The following is a 19,782-nucleotide window of genomic DNA, read 5'->3' as shown; positions in this document are numbered from 1 at the left end:
ACAGTTGGGGTCCATAAGCCCCCCCGCGGTATATCGCGAACCGCGGTATTGCGGAGCGCGGTATAACGGGGGACTACTGTATAACAATATTAGGCGGGAACTGAATAACCTAGATTGGGGGTGGATGTTTGAGGGTAAATCACCATCTGACATGTGGGAGTCTTTCAAATGTCAGTTGAAAGGAATTCAAGACCAGCATATTCCTGTTCAGAAGAAGGATAAATATGGCAAATTTTGGGATCCTTGTATAACGAAAGATATTGCAGGTCTCGCCAAAAAGAAAAAAGGCGTTTGTCAGAGCTATAAGGCTGGGAACAGACGAAGCCTGTGTGGAATATAAGGAAAGTAGGAAGGAACTTAAGCAAGGAGTCAGGATGGATAAAAGTGTCACAAAAAGTCATTAGCAAATAGGGTTAAGGAAAATCCCAAGGATTTTTACACATACATAAAAAGCAAGAGGGTAGCCAGGGAAAGGGTTGGCCCACGGAAAGACAGGGGAGGGAATCTATGTGTGGAGCCAGAGGAAATGGGCGAGGTACTAAATGAATACTTTGCATCAGTATTCACCAAAGAGATGGAATTAGTCGATGTTGAGTCTGGAGAAGGGTGTGTAGATAGCCTGGGTCACATTGAGATCCAAAAAGATGAGGTGTTGGGCGTCTTGAAAAATATGAAGGTGGATAAGTCCCCAGGACCTGATGGGATCTATCCCAGAATACTGAAGGAGGCAAGAGAGGAAATTGCTGAGGCCTTGACAGAAATCTTTGGATCCTCATTGTCTTCAGGTGATGTCCCAGAGGACTGGAGAATAGCAAATGTTCCTTTGTGTAAGAAGGGTAGCAAGGATAATCCAGGGAACTACAGGCCGGTGAGCCTTACGTCAGTGGTCGGGAAATTACTGGAGAGAATTATTCGAGACAGGATCTACTCCTGTTTGGAAGCAAGTGGACATATTAGCGAGAGGCAGCATGGTTTTGTGAAAGGGGGGGGTCATAGAGTTTTTCGAGGAGGCAACAAAGATGGTTGATGCAGGTAGGTTGTCTATATGGATTTCAGTAAGGCCTTTGGCAAGGTTCCCTCATGGCAGACTGGTACAAAAGATGAAGTCACACAGGATCCGAGGTGAGCTGGCAAGATGGATACAGAACTGGCTAGGTCAAAGAAGGCAGAGAGTAGCAATGAAAGGATGCTTTTCTGATTGGAGGGCTGTGACTAGTGGTGTTCAGCAGGGATCAGTGCTGGGACCTTTGCTGTTCCTAGCATATATAAATGATTTGGAAGAAAATGTAACTGGTCTGATTAGTAAGTTTGCGGACAACACAAAGGTTGGTGGAATTGTGGATAGCGATGAAGACTGTCAGAGGATACAGCAGTATTTAGATCATTTGGAGACTTGGGCAGAGAGATGGCAAATGGAGTTTAATCCAGACAAATGTGAGGTAATGCATTTTGGAAGGTCTAATACAGGTAGCAAATATACAGTGAATGGTAGAACCCTCAACAGTCAGAGAGATGTAGTTTTACAGGTCCACAGGTCATTGAAAGGGGCAACACAGGTGGAGAAGGTAGTCAAGAAGGCATATGGCATGCTTGCCTTCAATGACCGGGGCATTGAGTATAAAAATTGGCAAGTCATGTTGCAGCTGTATAGAACCTTAGTTAGGCCACACTTGGAGTATATTCAACACTACCAGAAGGATGTGGTCGCTTTAGAGAGGGTGCAGAAGAGATTTACCAGGATGTTGCCTGGTATGGAGGGCATAAGCTGTGAGGAGAGGTTGAATAAACTAGGTTTGTTCTCACTGGAACAACGGCGGTTGAGGGGGCGACCTGATAGAGATCTACCAAATTATGAGGGCCATAGACAGAGTGGATAGTCAGAGACTTTTTCCCAGGGTGGAGGGGTCAATTACTAGGGGGCATAGGTTTAAGATGCGAGGGGCAAGGTTTAGAGGAGATGTACGAGGCAAGTATTTTACACAGAGGGTAGTGGGTGCCTGGAACTCGCTGCCGGAGGAGGTGGTGGAAGCAGGGACAATTGTGACGTTGAAGGGGCATCTTGACAAATACATGAATAGGATGGGAATAGAGGGATATGGACCCCGGAAGTGGAGAAGATTTTAGTTTAGACGGGCAGCATGGTTGGCGCATGCTTGGAGGGCCGAAGGGCCTGTTCCTGTGTTGTACTTTTCTTTGTTCTTTTGTTCTTTGTCAACAAGCATTGTCAGTTTTTTTCTGAAAGAAGTACAAACAAATTCATTGAAGGACAAGAAAGCACGCGGAATTTACCACATCCCTGGAGGAGCGTTTGGAAGCAGGGGAGGAATGCTTGGGTGATCAGATGGGAGATTGCAGAGTGCTGTTCCATTTGGAGGTGAAAAGGCTCCTTGCCATCATCCTGCTTTGAGGCCCTTCAGTGGCCACTCAAGGACCTTATCCCACTCCCGGTGATATTTTAACCAGGGTCAAGGTGGGTGGTAACTCGTCATGCAAAGAGCCGTATAAAAGCAAATTACTGTGGATGCTGGAATCTGAAACGAAAGGGAAAATGCTGGAAAATCTCAGCAAGTTTGGCAGCATCTGTAGGGAGAGAAAAGAGTTAACGTTCCGAGTCCGATGACTCTTTGTCAAAGCTCTGACAACTTTGACAAAGAGTCATCGGACTCGAAACGTTAGCTCTTTTCTCTCCCTACAGATGCTGCCAGACTTGCTGAGATTTTCCAGCATTTTTCCTTTCGATGCAGAGAGCCTTTTCGTTTAGGCACCCTATGTCCAACCGAGGGACATGGCATCGGGAAGAGCGTAGTCCACAGGACCACTCCCCCAATTGGAAGCCCTCCCCCCCCTGTACTCCTTCGTACCCCATTTACCTGAGTACAGAGGATCTATCGCCCACCTCTGCACAGGCTTCTATGCAATACCGGCAGTGGCCACTGCTTCTAGTGACACTACCAATCCTGGAGCCGGCATTGGCCAGCAACCCTCGAGGACAGGATTGCCATCCTACAGTTGGAAATGCAACAGTTTAATGACCTTCGGGACAGGGCTCCCACTGCCAATTCGGAACTTTATTTATTTGGGGTTCCCAGAGATCAGGGGCGGGATTCTCTGAGCCTCCACACCGAAACCGTGATTGGCATGGGGCCGGAGAATGGGTGTTAATGCCGATATTCGGTGTGATGCTGCTCCCGTAATTCATGCGCGTGGTCTAAACGGCACGGTAGGGGCCATTGACAGAGACCCCCGCGGAGATTCTCCGGGGACAACTGGCCGAGTTCCCGACGGCGTGGTTTCTAACCATGTTTTGCCTGTCGGGAAAGGTCGATGGTGGCTGCGGGCTCAGTCCGCGGCCGTTCTGGCCGGGGGCGGTGGGATTCTTCACTGGTAGGTGCCTCACAGACAGCTAGGGGAGGCAATCGGGTGGTACTGATCCGCGGGCGCATGCGATCTGGGGGTGGGGGGGGGGGCGCTGCAGGCCGCCGCCATGCACATGCACGGACTCTCGACCGGAAGTGCAGGCCCCGTATCGGCAGCCAGAGCTGCGAGATGCACTCTGGGGTTCTGCCAGCCCCCTGCAGGCTGTAGAATCACTTTGAACTTTCTTAAGGACAGTCCAAAGTGAAATGCCCGCGTTCTGGGGCTGGCGTGGGGAGAAAGTCCCATTATTGGAGAATCCCACCCAGGTTGGCACGGGAACCACAATTTTCACAGTAACTTCTTTAGTGTTGATGTAAGCCTACTTGAGGCACGGCATGGTAGCACAGTGGTTAGCACTGTTTCTTCACAGCGCAAGGTTTCCCAGGGTCGAATCCCGTCTTGGATCACTGTCTGTGCGGAATCGGCACATTCTCCCTGTGTCTGCGTGGGTTTCGTCCGGGTGCTCCGGTTTCCTCCCACAAGTCCTGAAAGACATGCTGTTAGGTAATTTGCACATTCTGAATTCTCCCTCTGTGTACCCGAACAAGTGCCGGAATATGGCGGCCAGGGGACTTTCACAGAGACTTCATTGCAGTGTTAATGTAAGCCTATTTGAGACAATAATAAAGATTGTTTTTGTAATATATAATTATACAATAAAATTGTTCTGCAAATGACTGCCCCCTCTACTACCCACATTAAATGCCACCCAATACGTGAACAAAATGAAAGTGTGAATAGGATTATGTGTTAAAATAGAATAGAACAGGACAGAGAGAAGCTTGACCCCTCGAGTCTCCACTGGCTCTTTTAAAGTGCCATCGTTAGCCCCCAATCCCCCACAGTGTCGCCGCATCCTTGCAATTTCTCTCTTTGAAAGATTTATCCTTTTGAGGGGAACTGCTAATTTGCACCCTATCAGAGAGTACATTGCAAACCCAACATCGAGGGCTGAAGGGCCTGTTCTGTGCTGTACTGTTCTATGTTCTATGTTCTAACTACCCACGGACAATAGTTTTTCCCTTTGATCACCTCTGCTTCTCTTGCTAGTCAGCCGCCCCATTACGGGTGTGATTACTGAGCCAAGTTTCTTAATTCCTCGGAGCACATTGCGGTCTGAGCTATTGAAGAAGCCTTTCTCTGCTGTGCTTTTCTCTTCCTCCATCTTAGGCACCTGAGCCCCATGTAAAAAGTATGTTGAGAGGCAAAACGCAAAAACTACACAGTGCAGTACATTTGTCTTGTTAATTTTGAATTCACTAGCTACTTTAGCAAACGGTTAACCTTTATTTTAAAGATAATCAAGTCTGCATTAAATGGGAAAAGTCCCTGGTATAAATGTCCAAAAGCATTAATATGCTGTAAGATTCATGTGACGACATAATTTCCAAACTCTTTATGTGATTTCAAAATCACTGTTCTCAACACTGAATGAACCCACGTGCATCGTACTTTTCACAAAATAATAATTGTGTGCGGTGTTTTAAAATGAATGCCACTTTACAATTTAACATTGAGGAGATTCAAAAATCTGTGTTTACTTTGCGTTTAGCTCCCTCTGCTAATCTTTATTGCGCTGAACCAATTAATGGTGTTCCTTGGCTAGAGGTGGAGATTCCCATGCCAGCAGTAGCCCTTTTTGTGCTCGAACATAGGGCCAGCCAGCTGTTACACATTCATTCCCACAACACTTAGTTTGCCCATTTGGCCTAATCATTGCCTGTTTTGAATTGAATTCATAAAATTATAATTTCAACCATGAATTTTATCTCGTTAACACTTTTTGGCAATCCACATCTGAGGATTGTTATGTTTACAGCATAATCTGAAAGCATTCACACTATTATAGTGGATGCAGAATGGGTTTAGGATTTATTGTAATTCGAAATCTCAACCTTGGCTCAGTTGGTCAAACACTTATAGAGTCATAGAATTTACAGTGCAGAAGGAGGCCATTCAGCCCATCGAGTCTGCACCAGCCCTTTCAAAGAGCATCCAACTCAAGCCCACGTATCTACCCTATCCCCGTAACCCCCACTTAACCTTTTTGGACACTAAGGGCAATTTAGCATGGTCAATCCACCTAACCCGCACATCTTTGGACTGTGGGAGCAAACTGGAGAACCCGGAGGAAGCCCACGCACACACGTGCAGACTCCGCACAGACAGTGACCCAGCTGGGAATCGAACCTGGGACCCTGGCGCTGTGAAGCAATTGTGCTAATTACTATGCTATCGTGCTGCCCTTTCTGAGTAAGATGGCTGTGTGCTCAGATTCCAATGAACCGAGTTCATAATCCATCCTGCCACTCCGGTGCTCGGGGGAGTGGTGAACTGTTGGAATAACCATCTTTTGGATGAGAACTTATACCAAGACCCCCCCTCCACCCCAGGGGCCTTGACAGGATATGGGGATAGTGCAAGGGGTTGGATGATCAGCCATAACAAACAGTAGATGCTGGAAAAAACTCAGCAGGTCTGGCAGCATCTGTAGGGAGAGAAAACAAGGTTAATATTTCGAGTCCTTTTGGCTCTACATCTGAACTGAGACAGGGAAGATCTGTTGGATATTATACTGTAGATGGAAGAGATTGCAACTAAAGTGCAGCAATCATAAGAACAAGAGCTAGATGATCAAGTGCGGGGGAGGGGGAAGGAGTGTTTTTGCATTGAGTCAAAAAAGTATGGGATATTAGAAAAAATGGTCAAGATGGAGGAGAAAGGTCACGGTTTAAAGTTGTTAAACCCAGTGTTGCGTCACGAGGGCTGTAACGTGCCGAATTGGATAATGAGGTGCTGCACCTGCAGCTTGTGTTGAGTATCCAAGGAAGGACGTGTGGGCCCAAGAGCAAGAACAGGGGCTGGTTTTGCACAGTTGGCTAAACAGCTGGCTTGTAATGCAGAACAAGGCCAGCAGCGCAAGTTCAATTCCCGTACCAGCCTCCCCGAACAGATGCTGGAATATGGCGACTTGGGACATTTCACAGTAACTTCATTGAAGCCTACTTGTGACAATAAGCGATTATTATTATTATTATTATTAAGATACTGAGTTAAGATGGCAAGCAACAAGAAGGTTGGGGTCATACTTGCAGACTGATCAGAGGTGTTCCGCAAAGTGATCACCCTGTCTGCATTCAGTCTCCCCAATGTCGAGGAGACCACATTGGGAGTAGTGAATACAGCAGACAAAATTGATCTAAAACTCTCCTTAACATGAAAGGATTGTTTGGAGTCTTGGGCAGTGAAGAGGTAAAAGGGCAGGTGCTGCACTTTCTGCAACCTTCTTCTTAATGATAGCTGCACTTTTGTTGAAATTTCTACAGCCCGGTATCCAACAGATTGTCCCTCTCAGTTCAGAAGAGCCAAGTAGACTCGAAACATTAACTCTGTTTCTCTCTCCCTACAGATGCTGCCAGACCTGCTGAGGTTTTTCAGCTTTCTGTGTTTGCACAGTGGTTAGCACTGCTGCTTCACAGAGCCAGCTTCCCAGGTTCAGTTCCAGCCTTGGGTCACTGTATGTGTGGAGTTTGCCTGTTCTCCCCATGTCTGCGTGGGTTTCCTCCGGCTGCTCCGGTTTCATCCCACAGTCCAAAGATGTGCAGGTTACATGGATTGGCCATGCTAAATTGCCCCTGAGTGACCAAAGATGTGCAGCTTAGATGGAGTTACGGGGATAGGACAGAGGGGTGGGCTGAGGTAGGATGCATTTTCAGAGGGTGGGTACAGACTCAATGAGCTGAATGGCTTCCTTCTGCACTTTAGGAATGATATGGTTCTATGGCTCTATGGTTTCAAATTCCCAGCATCCGCAGTATGTTGCTGATTTTAGATGATCAGGTTTGTTCTGTTTGCAAGGCACGATGGGCTGAGTGGCCGACAGCTACTCTTATTTCCTCTGTTCCTCAGCTCCAATCTGCCTTCTCAGGTTGGGGGGCAGGGGAGGGGAAGGGGATGGCGCCAAGGATCCCGTGGTCTTATTTGAAGATGAGCAGGCCAATTCTCCTGGTGTCTTGGCAAACATTGATCTCTCAACCAACATCACCTGATTGCTGTTTGGTGGGTTTTACTGATGCACAGATTGGGTGTTGCGTTTGCCTGCAAAACGATAGTCAAAGCAGTTAAGCACTTTAGGATGTTCTGAGGCCATTCAACTTACTTTGAAACTATAGGAACACAATTCATTTCTTTCTCTCAATTTCTCACTGACTAATTACCCATCACCCCTCTGTGGTTTTCCTTTCTTTTAAAAGCTGAATGAAGGTAGTAATTCCCCTTTTTGTGAGAAGTGAGGCAGAACGGAGGGCTGAGAAATGGGTGGGGAAAGGAGAAATAATCAGCATTAATCTCTGCATTAATGCAATATCAATGATCTGCTCTCACTCACACTAGCTTTCCTACAGTCTTTCTCCTAGCCATCTCCTCAACCCTCTCCCAGAAGGCTTAGCATTGATGCTTTATATCTGCTTTCTATCTAGGTCTGCATCTAGCTCCCTCTAGTGGTTGATTCAGACATAACATTAACCCTTACAGTTCTGGACATTTCTTATAATGTTACAAGCTCCACCAACTTGAGGTAAAGTCGGTTCTTCATGCAGATTCAGACAACCGTTGACATTCTCAACAATGATCACACATCAGTTATTTCTCTGCTACAACCTATTTCAGCTTTTGTGTGAGCTGCTTAGACGGCGTAAGTCAGACCCCGCAAACACGCTTGCTATATTTGGTGGGGATTGCACCTTTTTGAAAGATATTTCTGTCTTCAGGTAAACAAAATCTCTCCACGAAGATAGAGAACAGGGCTATTTGATGTTCTTGTGTGCAATTGAGGAATAACCACGGGGGAGAATGATGTGTTTAGGTCAGACTGTGTTCAGGCAAGCTCTGATGGGTGATCACAAAGTAGAACCATGGCATCTTTTGCAAATTGCACTTAGTGCGCGCACAGTGGGTGAAGCTATGAGTGGTACCTGACACAGCCATGGTCATTATCACCTCTAGCTTCTGTTTCACACTGCCCTCCGCTCATGCTGTTTCTTCCAATCTTCAAACTTATGGCTCTGCTCAAATCGTATTCCAGAAAGTCAAAACTATTAATCAAGTGACACTGAAATGAATCTTGTGCTATCATTTTGTAAGCTTATTGGACAATGGAAGTCATTTTTAACTTTACTGTGGGAACTAGCTGAGTGGGTAGCCTGTCTGTTATAAGATGTGCCTCGTATCCATTTCAATGAATATCCGGGGATTCTGGAGTGGTTGTACAATCTGCTCCGCCAGATTAGCGGCCAGGCAGAGACGGTTAAAATTACTCTGTCTTTTTAACTTGACAACTTGTTTCCGATAAAACCTCAGCTTGCTAAAAATATAGGCAAGGAGCAACAATTGTTTCCTTCAAATTGTAAATGTAACTTTGCTCAGAATTGTTCCTGTTTGGTTGCAATCAAACTATTCTAAATCCAATGTACCCAGCAAGAGAAGCAGGCTTTCAGGAAGACTGTTGTTGATAGACACGTTTATTGCTGATCATCTCTCCAAACATGGATACAAGCGAGAATTCAGCAGTGAACCTGTAACGCAGGAGGAATGTAGATGAAAACGTTATGTTCCCTTCCTGCTTTTAAACTCTCTTAAAGTGCGAGGGTGCCTGGAGGCGGTCTAAAATAATTGGGTTGATAATTAATTGGGCTTAATACAACACACAGAGGGACAGAGGGACAAGTCCTTCATTAATTCCCCTCCACTTGCTTCACGGAGCTGAGGACCCGGATTTGATCCCGGCCCCCAGCCACTGTCCGTGTGGAGTTTGCACATTCTACCCTTGTCTGCATGGGTCACACTCCCACAACCCAAAGCTGTGCAGGGTCGATCGATTGGCCACGCTAAATTGCCCCTTAATTGGAAACAAATTGAATTGGGTACTCTAAATTAAAAAATAATTAATTCCCCTCCACTTCATACCGCTTCTCACCCATTTACTATGATCATCTAGTATTGGTTCAGGGCACATCATCCCCCATCTGCTAGTATCTAATACTCTGCTCTATAACTCTGATCTAACTCCCAGCTGCAGACACTCTGGACTGTAACTTTGGAAGCTACATTTCTGTATAGTCCACTCACGATTGTTTTATGTTATCACATTCCTGACTAGGAGTTTTGATTGCTGTAAAATGATGAGTTCGTAGAACCATACAATACAGAAGAAGACCATTCAGTCCATTATGTCTGTGCTGGAACGCAAAAGAACTATTTGTCCCTACTCATTCATCATTGACCTTCAAATGTTTGTTCTCAAGTTATTTGTAATTCATTTCTGAAACTTTTCACTGAATCTGCTTTCAGCATCCTTTTAGACAGTGTTCATAATAATAAAAATCCCGCCCCCCCCCCATCTTTCCTCTGCTTCCTTTGCTAGTTATCTTGCTTCTGTGTCCTTTGGTTACTGACCCTTCTTTCAGTAGAAACAGTTTACCCTTATGGGGTCTATCAAAATCCAATTTTTAATCAGTAAAGGAATCACGGGAAAGAGGAGTTGAGGATTATCTCATCAGATCAGTCATGATCTCATTGCATGGCAGAGCAGACTCGATGGGCTGAATGGCCTACATCTGCTCCCATGTCTTCTGGTCATGTAGTCTTAAAACCCCCACAAGTGTTTTTCTTTTTGTTAATCTAGCAAACAAAGGAAAGGTGTGAATAGACAAGGTTGCAAATTATTAAGACAAGAAGATTGTAAAGGAAACAAAAAAGTAAAACATTGGCAAAGTTTCTTGTTTGGACGTTTGGAAGTTGAATCAATTCATAAAAACCACTCGCTCCTTGCTTTTACATTGTGGCATGTGGGTCTTGCTGCCTCTGCAAAGTCTTATCTCTACAGCTGAAAGTTAGGTTGTGCCAATATTTTCTCATAAAGAATTATAGAGTATTCACTGATCTGTGTTTATGTTCTACATTTCTTTGCAGAAAATGTGTTTTTTTGAAATCCACAGACTGAATGCATGATTAATGTGGGGATTCACTTAAATGACTAGGACTGAGTTTATCTATAAAAGGTGAAGGAGCCACTCCATAGGAATAGTCTTTGAGAATTCTTTGTTTCTGCATTCTTATTCTCCAGTAAGTGAAAATCAAAAATCTAAAAGGGAAGGACAATGGGATTCATTGATACTGATTCCATTGGAGTTCTGATTCTCACCTATCCTTGGATCAACAACACTTAAAAAAAACGCAAATCATATGTTTTTCTATTGGTGTTTCACTTAAAAATAACAAAGAGAAGGAACGTGAGGTGAAGAATAATTCCACCATTAAGGCTCTTCAGAAAACTATAATAAATATATTGGAAAGTGTTATAATCCACGTGGAGGTCACAGTATAAGGACTATCAGATTCTCCATGACCTCCAGAGAATATGAACTTCCCCGGTTACGGGGCGGGGGGGGGGGGGGGGGGGGGGGGGTGGTTTCCCCCTTAACAAGGTGAAACCTCACCAGTATATAAACTCTGACCTGGAATGAGACCCTTCGGGGAGTGGAGGTTATTGCACAGTGAAATAAACCGAGTCTTTGTTTTCTACCTGCTTGTCTATGTGCGCTGCTTTGGCGGATTCTACACTGGCGACGAGGATGGGATTGGCCGGGCTGTCCTTGGTCCCACCTTCATGTAGATTTTGCAGGACCATTCCAGGGAGGGATGTTTCTCATCGTCATGGACACCTATTCAAAGTGGATGGAGGTCTTTAAGATACAGGGGATGACAGCTTGGGCCACCATTGAAAGACTGCGACAATCTTCATGGAATAGCAGAGGTGCTAGTTTTGGCCAATGGAATGGCTTTCGCGAGTGTGGAGTTTGATGTGTTCATGGCCACGAATGGCATTTGACATGTGCGTACGGCCCCATACTACCCAGCGTCGTCAAATGGATTAGCGGAGTGGGGTGTCCAGACTTTTAAACTTGGAATGAAGAAATAGACCTCAGGTTCCTGGGAGACATGGCTGGTATGGATCCTCTTCTGCTGCTGGATGACGCCACATGGCATAACGGGGGTTGCTCCGGCCGCATTTCTGATGGGTCACTACCTCCGCATCCGGTTCAGTTTAGTTATTCCGGACATTGGTGGGAAGGTCCGCCAGAGCCAGGACAATGTCGAGGCTGACACAGGATGATGTATATCTTTTCACACATTCGCCCTTGAGGATCAAGTGTATGTACGGGACTTTTGCGAAGGGGCCCCGTGGATCCCTGGTGGCGTGTTGGCCCAGACTGGACCCGTCTCGTTTCGGGTGCAGGCCCAAGGATGTGAGTTAAATCGACATATGGACCATCTTTACAGCTGCATTCCTCATACCCCGGACCCAGTCTCGGAGGCCCATGCCCGGGTCGGTCCACTGCTCGTATTACCGCCTCCGCCACAGTTGCCACCATTGACCCCGGTTATGCCTGTCATGGAGAGACCTATTCAGATGTTGAGGACACCGAGATGCCAGAAGAGGGCCAGTCCAGATCCGATTCCAATTCAGATATGGGCATGTTGCCACCACTGGAGCCTGGCATGCCGGACCATGGCCGCCTTGTGTTCATCGGCCGGCCCAGGCGCTCCGCGCAAAAACGCCACTCCCTGGTTCGGTACACCCCTCTGAATGTCATGCGGTTGACTCACAGTCACTGTCCCTGGCGAAGAAAACAAGGATTACTTCGGACCCGGTCTTGGGGTGGGGGAGAGGGGAAGAAAGGAGTTTTATAACCCCCGTGGAGATCATAGTATAAGGATTATGAGATTGTCTGCAAACTTCCCGGTAATGGGGGTGGGCGGCAGGTGGGAGGGGTGGTTTTCCTCCTCAACAAGGTGAAAAACCACACCTGTAGATAAATCCAAACCTGGGTGCAGGTCGGGGAGGGAGACTTTTTGGGGAATGGAGGTTATTGTGCATTGAAATAAATCCAGGGTTGGATTCTCCGGTCGCCAACGCCGAAATTGCTTTCGCAATGTTCTGCCCCTCCAAAGCCCACGCGCGATGTATCGACGGCCTCGGGACATTGCTTGAGGCCCTCTCCAATCCAGCGTTGGTGGCGTGTCATCTCATCTGTTGGGAACTCGGCTTGGCGGCTGCGGACTCAGTCCAGCGCCGCCACAGTTGGGGGAGGACCAAGGGAGGGACTTTATCAGGGGCTGGGGGGCACTGTGAGGGTAGTGGTCTGGGGTGTGCCAACCAGCCAAAGGGGGCACTATTTCGCAGGCCGGGTCCGTGAGCAGCCTCCGCCATGTACAGCATGGCCCAGGACCCGGCAAATCTCTGGGCCGTATCGCCAGCTATAGCCGGGTGCTCTACGCTGCTGGCATGCTAGCCCCCAGCAAATTGGGGAATCGGTGGCCGTTTTCCGCCATTTTCTGTTCCCACGCCGGCGTGGGGGACGTAGCCTCTGAATTGGAGAATCCAGCTCCCAGTCTGGATTCTATCAGCTTGTCTATGTGCGCTATTTTGGCGGATTCTACAGAAAGAGAAAAGGGCTTTCAGATAAGACAATCAATTAGATTCCCTGACAAGATCATTTCTCCAATCTCTATCCTCGATCAGTAATTGAGCTAGTTCCTTGTTTAGTGCAGAATTCAGCATTGATCTGATTTTTACTGACAGTTAAAGAAGAAACCTTGCCCTGTAGAACATTTCTTGACTACAGGAAACCCCAGAGTGATTTATACCCAATTGTGGATGTTTTTAAGTGATGCTGTTGTCATGTGAGAAACACGGGCAGGCAAGCCGCACATGAGCAATGATCAGGCATTCTGAGCGGGACTCTGTCGGCCAACGCCATCATCCAATCCGCCGCAGCCCTGGGGCTGCGTACACTGAGGCTGTACGAGCAGGTGCTGCTCATGGAGGGCCCTGCAGCAGCGGAGCTTGTCCCAGAGGATCAGGAGCCAGCCAGTTCAGGTGGAGAGCCACTGGCCAACAGGCCGAGGAGGTGGTGGGCAGGAGGCGCCGCATTAGGCCTTGTGTGTATCGGCAGCGCCTGTCATTTGAGAATTTGCCATGCCGTCGAAGACCCCTGCTGAGCAGGGAGACCATACGGCATAGCTACTGGATCGTGGCTTACCTGGACCCACCAGGGAAGTCATGGAACATTCCATCAAACCCCAATGGGGCTGGTCCGGCCTTTGGAAAACCTTCCCAGGGCCAGCCTGTCACTGGTATTCACAACCTTGCTCCATGAAAGGTTGCAGGCAACAAACAGAATTAAGGCCTCAACCAAGGGCCATTTAAAAAAATATTACTGGCTATTTTCCAGCATCAAACAGGCCTGTCACGGTGACAGGAGCCCAACAATGCTTCGGGGATGGCCTCTCAGTAGAAGGTAAGGAGGAAATCGGATGCTGATTGAGATGGCACGATCAGAGCTCTGCAAGGCTCAAAGATCATGGCTTCAGACATTTGAGTGGAGGGCCTGCCCCTCCACTTTGAGGCCCCACACATTTCTGACCCTTAGTTTTGGTGTCTTTCACGAAGACCTTTATTATTCTGGCTCTCCTAAGGTCTCAGACTCCTTCAGTAGTGCTCACCCAAGAAATGGGCGGCCAGTCGGACATTCCTGCGAACTGTCCCATTATCCCTCCTTCCTCCCTGTTTCTTCCGCCATCCTTAACTGGATGGTGAATATGGAGGCAGTCCCCACACGTGCCCCTGTCCCAAGTGAGATGGGACACAGAAATGGTGCCAATGCCCTTAGCCTTTACAATCACTGAAGATTCTGTGCTGAATCTCCAAAAGGAGTACATACCTGTGGGAAAGAAGAAATGAAAATGTGAAGGAAAAATCGTAGGAAGTTTTAACTTAGGGTAGCGGAACAGGGTTTGCGTTTCCAAGATCTTTTACAGTTTAAATTTATAGCTATCAACAGATCATTAAGAAAATGTATTACCAATCAAGTGATTTTGGGTATACTCTGCAAGCCTGTGCTTAGCTGAGTCTTTATGCATTGAACAGTAAAGGACTGCTTCATTAGAGTCTGCTCCTAGGCAGATACATTTGCTGTGTCCACATGACTGGATACTGCAGACAATGACAAATCACCAAATAACTTTTATAGATAATGTATATTTATTTTTCGCCAAAAGGCATGCTTTTCACTTCAGTTAGAATCAGGGAAAGCTATTTAAATGTGGAGCAGTGTAATCCTTGAAGTAAAACTTCAGTGTCTAAACAACTTAAAGTCAACTTGCCAGATGACCGTGTCATCAGGGCCTATTGGTTTTTTTTTTTTACATAGAATTTACAGTGCAGAATTCTGAACTTCGTCAACACAACCAGGATATTTCCAACTACCTGATTGCAGCCATTAAGCTCTTTCGAAAGGTGATTAAGATGCCTTTGTCCCCAGTTGGTAACACTGGGAAACATTGGCTGAATTGAATTGGAAGATTTAAGATTTGAAAACAATGCTTGTTGTGGGTTAAGGATAACTGTGTTTGAAGCTGCGAGAATTATACACCTTTTCAAAGGTGCCATATCCCCATGCCAATCATGGCCGCCTACTTCCACCATCATAATATTGCCAACTCTGCACCTACTTCAGCTCATTTGCTACTGAAACCCTCACCCATGCCTGTGGTTGCTTCAGAATCAGCTAAGCCAATACTCTCCTGATGCTCTCCCATTCTCAACTTGTTCAATTTCAGCTCACTCAGAACTCTGTTGCCCACATTCGAACTCACCCTGTGCTTGCTGACCCACATTGGCTTGAATCCAGCAACAACACAGATTTAAATCTCCCATGATCATTTTCAAACTCCTCCTTGGCCTTGCCTTGTAACCAGCCTCAGCCCTGAATTCTGTGTTCTTTCAATTTGGGCCTCTTTTGCATCCCCGATTTCCTTCACGCCACCGTTAGCAGCTGTGCCTACATCCGAAGATCTGGAATTTCACCCCACCACTTCCTTTCCAACTCTACCTCTATTTCCTGACAGTAAGTGGTGGTGATCTGCCAAGGGCAGATCTTATTTCTCCACACCTGCAAGCTCCCTTTCAGCCCTCATATGACCGCCCTATTGACAATGTATTTGATGCATTGAGGAACATGACTGGGGAAAAGAATGCATGAGGTGGTTTCCTGTTGTCTTCATCGTGCATTCTTCAAGGAAACACAAGTCCTCTTCTCCGAGGATCATTCACCTGTAAGCAGTCACGGTCCCTGGAGGTTCCTAGCTTTTCTGCCATCACTACCAAATATTTTCTGGCTCTGCCATTGGTAGTGGCTCATTATCCTGAGCGTGGATCCTTAACTGGGCCTGGGGTGAATTACAAAAGATCAGAGATAATCATTCCCAAGGCCCAAAACCTACCTCTTTGACCAAGCTGCTGATCATCTCTCCTAATACATTTTTATGTGACTTGGTGTCAAATTTTGCCTGTTAATGTTCCAACAGAAGTCCTCAAAATGATTTGCCACATTGAAGGTGCTATATCAATGCAAGATGTTGGCATTGAATGGCATAGTATCCTTGTTTTCTTGAATTTCAACAACGGTAGGCAGCCTTCCGAAATTGTTTGATGACAAAGTGTTGTCAATTATAAGTCTTCTCAAGGCACTGAATTGATCCTCACAAGCAATTGGGGAATATTCGCAATGAAATGTTGTCCTACTGAGCTGCCAAGGTACTTAGAAGCGGAGAATACTGGAAAAAGGCAACAGGCCAGAGCATCTGAAAAAAAGACCAGGAAGGCGAATGTGTTCAGTCACATACTGGATTTTAATTCTGTAAAACCGATGTACAAAGATATTGATCAAATAATCATTGTGTTGCTGCAGGTTGCAGGAGTTGGATTACACTTGTACATTAAATCTAAGATGTCCACGCTTGCCACCAATTTCAAGAATGCAGCTAATTTGAGAAATTGTAGCTTTTCCAAACATTGTTTACAATCATAAAGTGGGAGCATTGTGTGTGTTTGCATGACATCACTTTGATTTTAACAGACATTAAACGCGGTTAACATGCTAAACTAAAGGAGTTGAGAAAATTATCCTTTAAACATTTATGTGCGAATATTGCATGCTGATTTCTTAGTTATATAACATTTCAATAGCACATAATTAGCTTCTAAAATGCTGAAAAAAACGCATTTCTTCCTTCTTGTATGAATAAATCAATTCCTTCATGCACCAAATCCTTCCACAGTTCTATCAGTGTACAGTCTGTTTGATAGGAGTAATGAATTTGCTTTGTATACATCAGTGCTTCCCAATCTTCAATTAAAATATTTTTGTTTATTTTGCAGATGTACATTCAGACAACAACCCTTACTATTTCCATGAGTTTAAGTGCTTCTGTATCGCTAGGCATGCTGTACATGCCTAAGGTTTATATTATCATCTTTCACCCCGAGCAGAATGTGCAAAAACGCAAGCGTAGCTTCAAGGCGGTGGTGACGGCAGCCACAATGTCAAGCAAGCTGTCACAAAAAACAAGTGACAGGCCAAATGGAGAGGTCAAAACTGAACTCTGTGAAAGCCTTGAAACCAATAGTAAGTACAATTTTAATCATGTCCTGTTCTTGTACACAATGAAACACAAATAGAGAGCTCTTAAAAATCTCTATCATCTGATCTCTATACAGCCGGTTTATAGGTTGTGAGGCATATTGATTTTAGAATCATAACAAAGCATGAATGTTAGCATTTTGTCATCTGCACGTTGCCAGGTTGTCAGAATGGACAAAATGGACAGACAGAGTCAGAGATAGAGGGCGCAAATTAACATGCAAAAAACAGAGTCCCGTTTTCGGTGTGCATAGTTTCTCAGTGCTTTCAGCACCGACAGTGACCCAGCTATCAAATGGGTCTCTCGGCTTTTTCTGCCCTTGGCGAAGAATGCTCCACCAAGGCCGCACTTACCACATTTCCTGCAGCAGGAAGAGAGATCGGGTGCCATTTTTAAATGCCACCCCCATCTCCTGACCCCTCGGACACCCCACCGCAGCCTCTGGACCCCCCCCCCTCCCCCACTGCCCATTAGCTTACCTCTTAGAGTTGGGGTCATCCAGTCCAGTGCCCCCCCTCCCCTTCACCACCTCAGGGTACCCTTGGACCTGATCCCTGGCATGGGCAACCTGGCACCTTGGCACTGCCATCATGGCTCACTAGCAGTGCACCTGCTAGCCTGGCAGTGCCAATTGGACACTGGTAGTGCCAAGGTGATGCTGCCAGGATGCCCGGGTTGCAGTGCCAAGGTGTCTGAGTGCCAGGATAACACCCTATCCAGAGCCTGGTGGACCGCCAGGGGCGTTATGTCTGGTCCACTGTGTGGTCCAGTACTCAGTGGCGCCATAGCGAGGTCTCCCAGGCGCGGCCGCTAGTTCCCGAGCCTCGGGAGAATTGGGGGCAGACATGTTTTAATGAGCCTACTGGCTCTCACCCAGCGAGACCGACATCCAGATCACAACCTCGAGGTGTTCCGAGAGGCCTCTCGCGAGATTTAACGGCCTTGTTCCATCAGGCGCAATGAGGATATTCAATCATGCCCAGCATCTGTGAGCTTTACTAACGTCAGGGTCCTGAAATTGGCCTTGTAAATATTAATGTGTGGAAATATTAAGAGAAAGAAATGCTGGATCTATGCACTTGTTGGACAATGCCACGATTTGCAGGTTTACAAGTTACTTAGCTATTCCTGTCTCAAATCTTCTGATTGACAATGGAACAGTTGCAATTGACGCTGATTACAGGAGAAAATACACTAACCCACAAGCAATTCTTATGGTCAGACTGCCGATGCTTTTTACTTTCTGAAGCCTCCATCATAGAAAACCAGGCAGGCCTCAGTGCAGCACAGGGATGGCCAAGAAACAGTTCCTTTTTACGGCACTAGCTCTATTCTGGGAAGGTTAGATCTCCCAAAAAATTGGGTTAATTGTGATATTTCTAGATCTGTTTCACTGTGGAAAATGTGATTTTTCAGCATCCACATTTATTAAATGTCCCGTGGCCAGCATTTCTGAATCGAATTACTTGTAATTCTTTGAATGAACAGGCCGCGATTAAGGTTTAAGATTGCCTGGAGAGGTCAGCTTCCACAACTGCATAGTGACAGTGTTCGCCTCCTCACTCCTGGCAGTGTTCACCCCACAGCAATGTTCAGCCCCTCCCCCACCCTCGCTCTCACTCCATAGAGCTCCTGACAGTGTTACCCCCCCCCCCCCCCCCCCCCCCCGGTCCTTATCCCACAACAATGTTCCCCTCCCTCACACAGCTCCTGGCAGTGTTCATTCCCACCTGCCCTCATCTCACAGCAGTGTTCTCCTCCCTCACCTGTGTCAGAGTTCACCTCTCCCTCATCCCCGAGTGCTCACCCCCTCAGACACCTCTTCGCAGTATTCACCCACTTTCCCTCATCCCCGACAATGTTCACCCCTCCTCCCCGCTCAGCCAACATTGTTCACCCCTTCCTTCACTCCCGACAGTGTTCATCCCTCTCACCCCAACAGTGTTTACCCCCTCCTTCACTCTAAGCGTTCACCCCCCCTCTCTCACCCCAAAAGTGTTTATTCCCTCACCCCCAACAGTGTCTACCCCCTCCCTCACCCCAACAGGGTTCACCCCTTCTCTCATTCCCGCTAGTGTTCACTTCCTCCCTCATCCGTAAAATTGTTCACCCCCCCTCCTTACTCCAACAGTGTTTATCCCACTCCTTTGACCCATTGTTCACCTCCCACCCTCACCCCAAGTGTTCTCCCCCTCCCTCACCCCACCAGTGTTCATACTCTACCTCATCCCGATAGTGTTCAGCATCCTCCCACACTCCCAAGTGTTTATCCCTTCCCTCACTCCCTGACAGTGTTAACCTCTCCTCACACATCTCCTGATAGCGTTCACCCACTCAACCTCACTCCAGTCAGTGTTCACCCCCTCCCTCACTCCCTGACAGTATTAACCTCCCCTCACACTCACGTCCTAACAGTCTGACAGTTTTAACGCCCCCCCCCCACCCACCACCCACCTCAACACCCGAGAATGTTCAGACACTCCCCCTCGCAAAAATGCTCAACCGTTTCCCAGTCCTCAGCAAGGCTGTCTCTTCTGATATTGGATGGACAGGAGCCATGGATTCCAGAAGGTAAGTTGGGATAGGTCATGCGGGAGTTATGGGCACTGTCTGCGTGGAGGGAGGTTGTGCTAGAGCATTGTGGGAGTAGGTATGAACTGTCCAAGGTGCGGGAGTGGTGAGCTTGTTGAGGGGAGGGGGTTCCGTGATGAGCACTGTTCCAGGGATTGGGGTGGTTAAACATTGCTGTGGATTCTGGAGTGCTTTGACACTCCATCTGATTCACTGGTTTTATACATGCTATAAAAAGGGCAGCACGGT

General features: G+C 46.9%; 1 protein-coding gene across 2 annotated transcripts in view; it reads left to right on the top strand.

The window, feature by feature from the left end:
- LOC119954973 (metabotropic glutamate receptor 8) overlaps positions 1 to 19,782 on the top strand; it is a 533,585-nt gene that overhangs the window by 490,939 nt on the left and 22,864 nt on the right. For both annotated transcript variants that reach the window (XM_038780737.1, XM_038780738.1), the window contains exon 10: positions 16,700 to 16,946. In XM_038780737.1, coding sequence (XP_038636665.1) covers positions 16,700 to 16,946 — 247 coding nt within the window. The remainder of the gene's footprint in view (positions 1 to 16,699; positions 16,947 to 19,782) is intronic.

Source organism: Scyliorhinus canicula, chromosome 20 (assembly GCF_902713615.1).
Source record: "Scyliorhinus canicula chromosome 20, sScyCan1.1, whole genome shotgun sequence".
Lineage (NCBI taxonomy): Eukaryota > Metazoa > Chordata > Chondrichthyes > Carcharhiniformes > Scyliorhinidae > Scyliorhinus > Scyliorhinus canicula.
The sequence above is the reverse complement of the archived record's forward strand: the minus strand, read 5'-3'. Positions and strand labels throughout refer to the sequence as shown.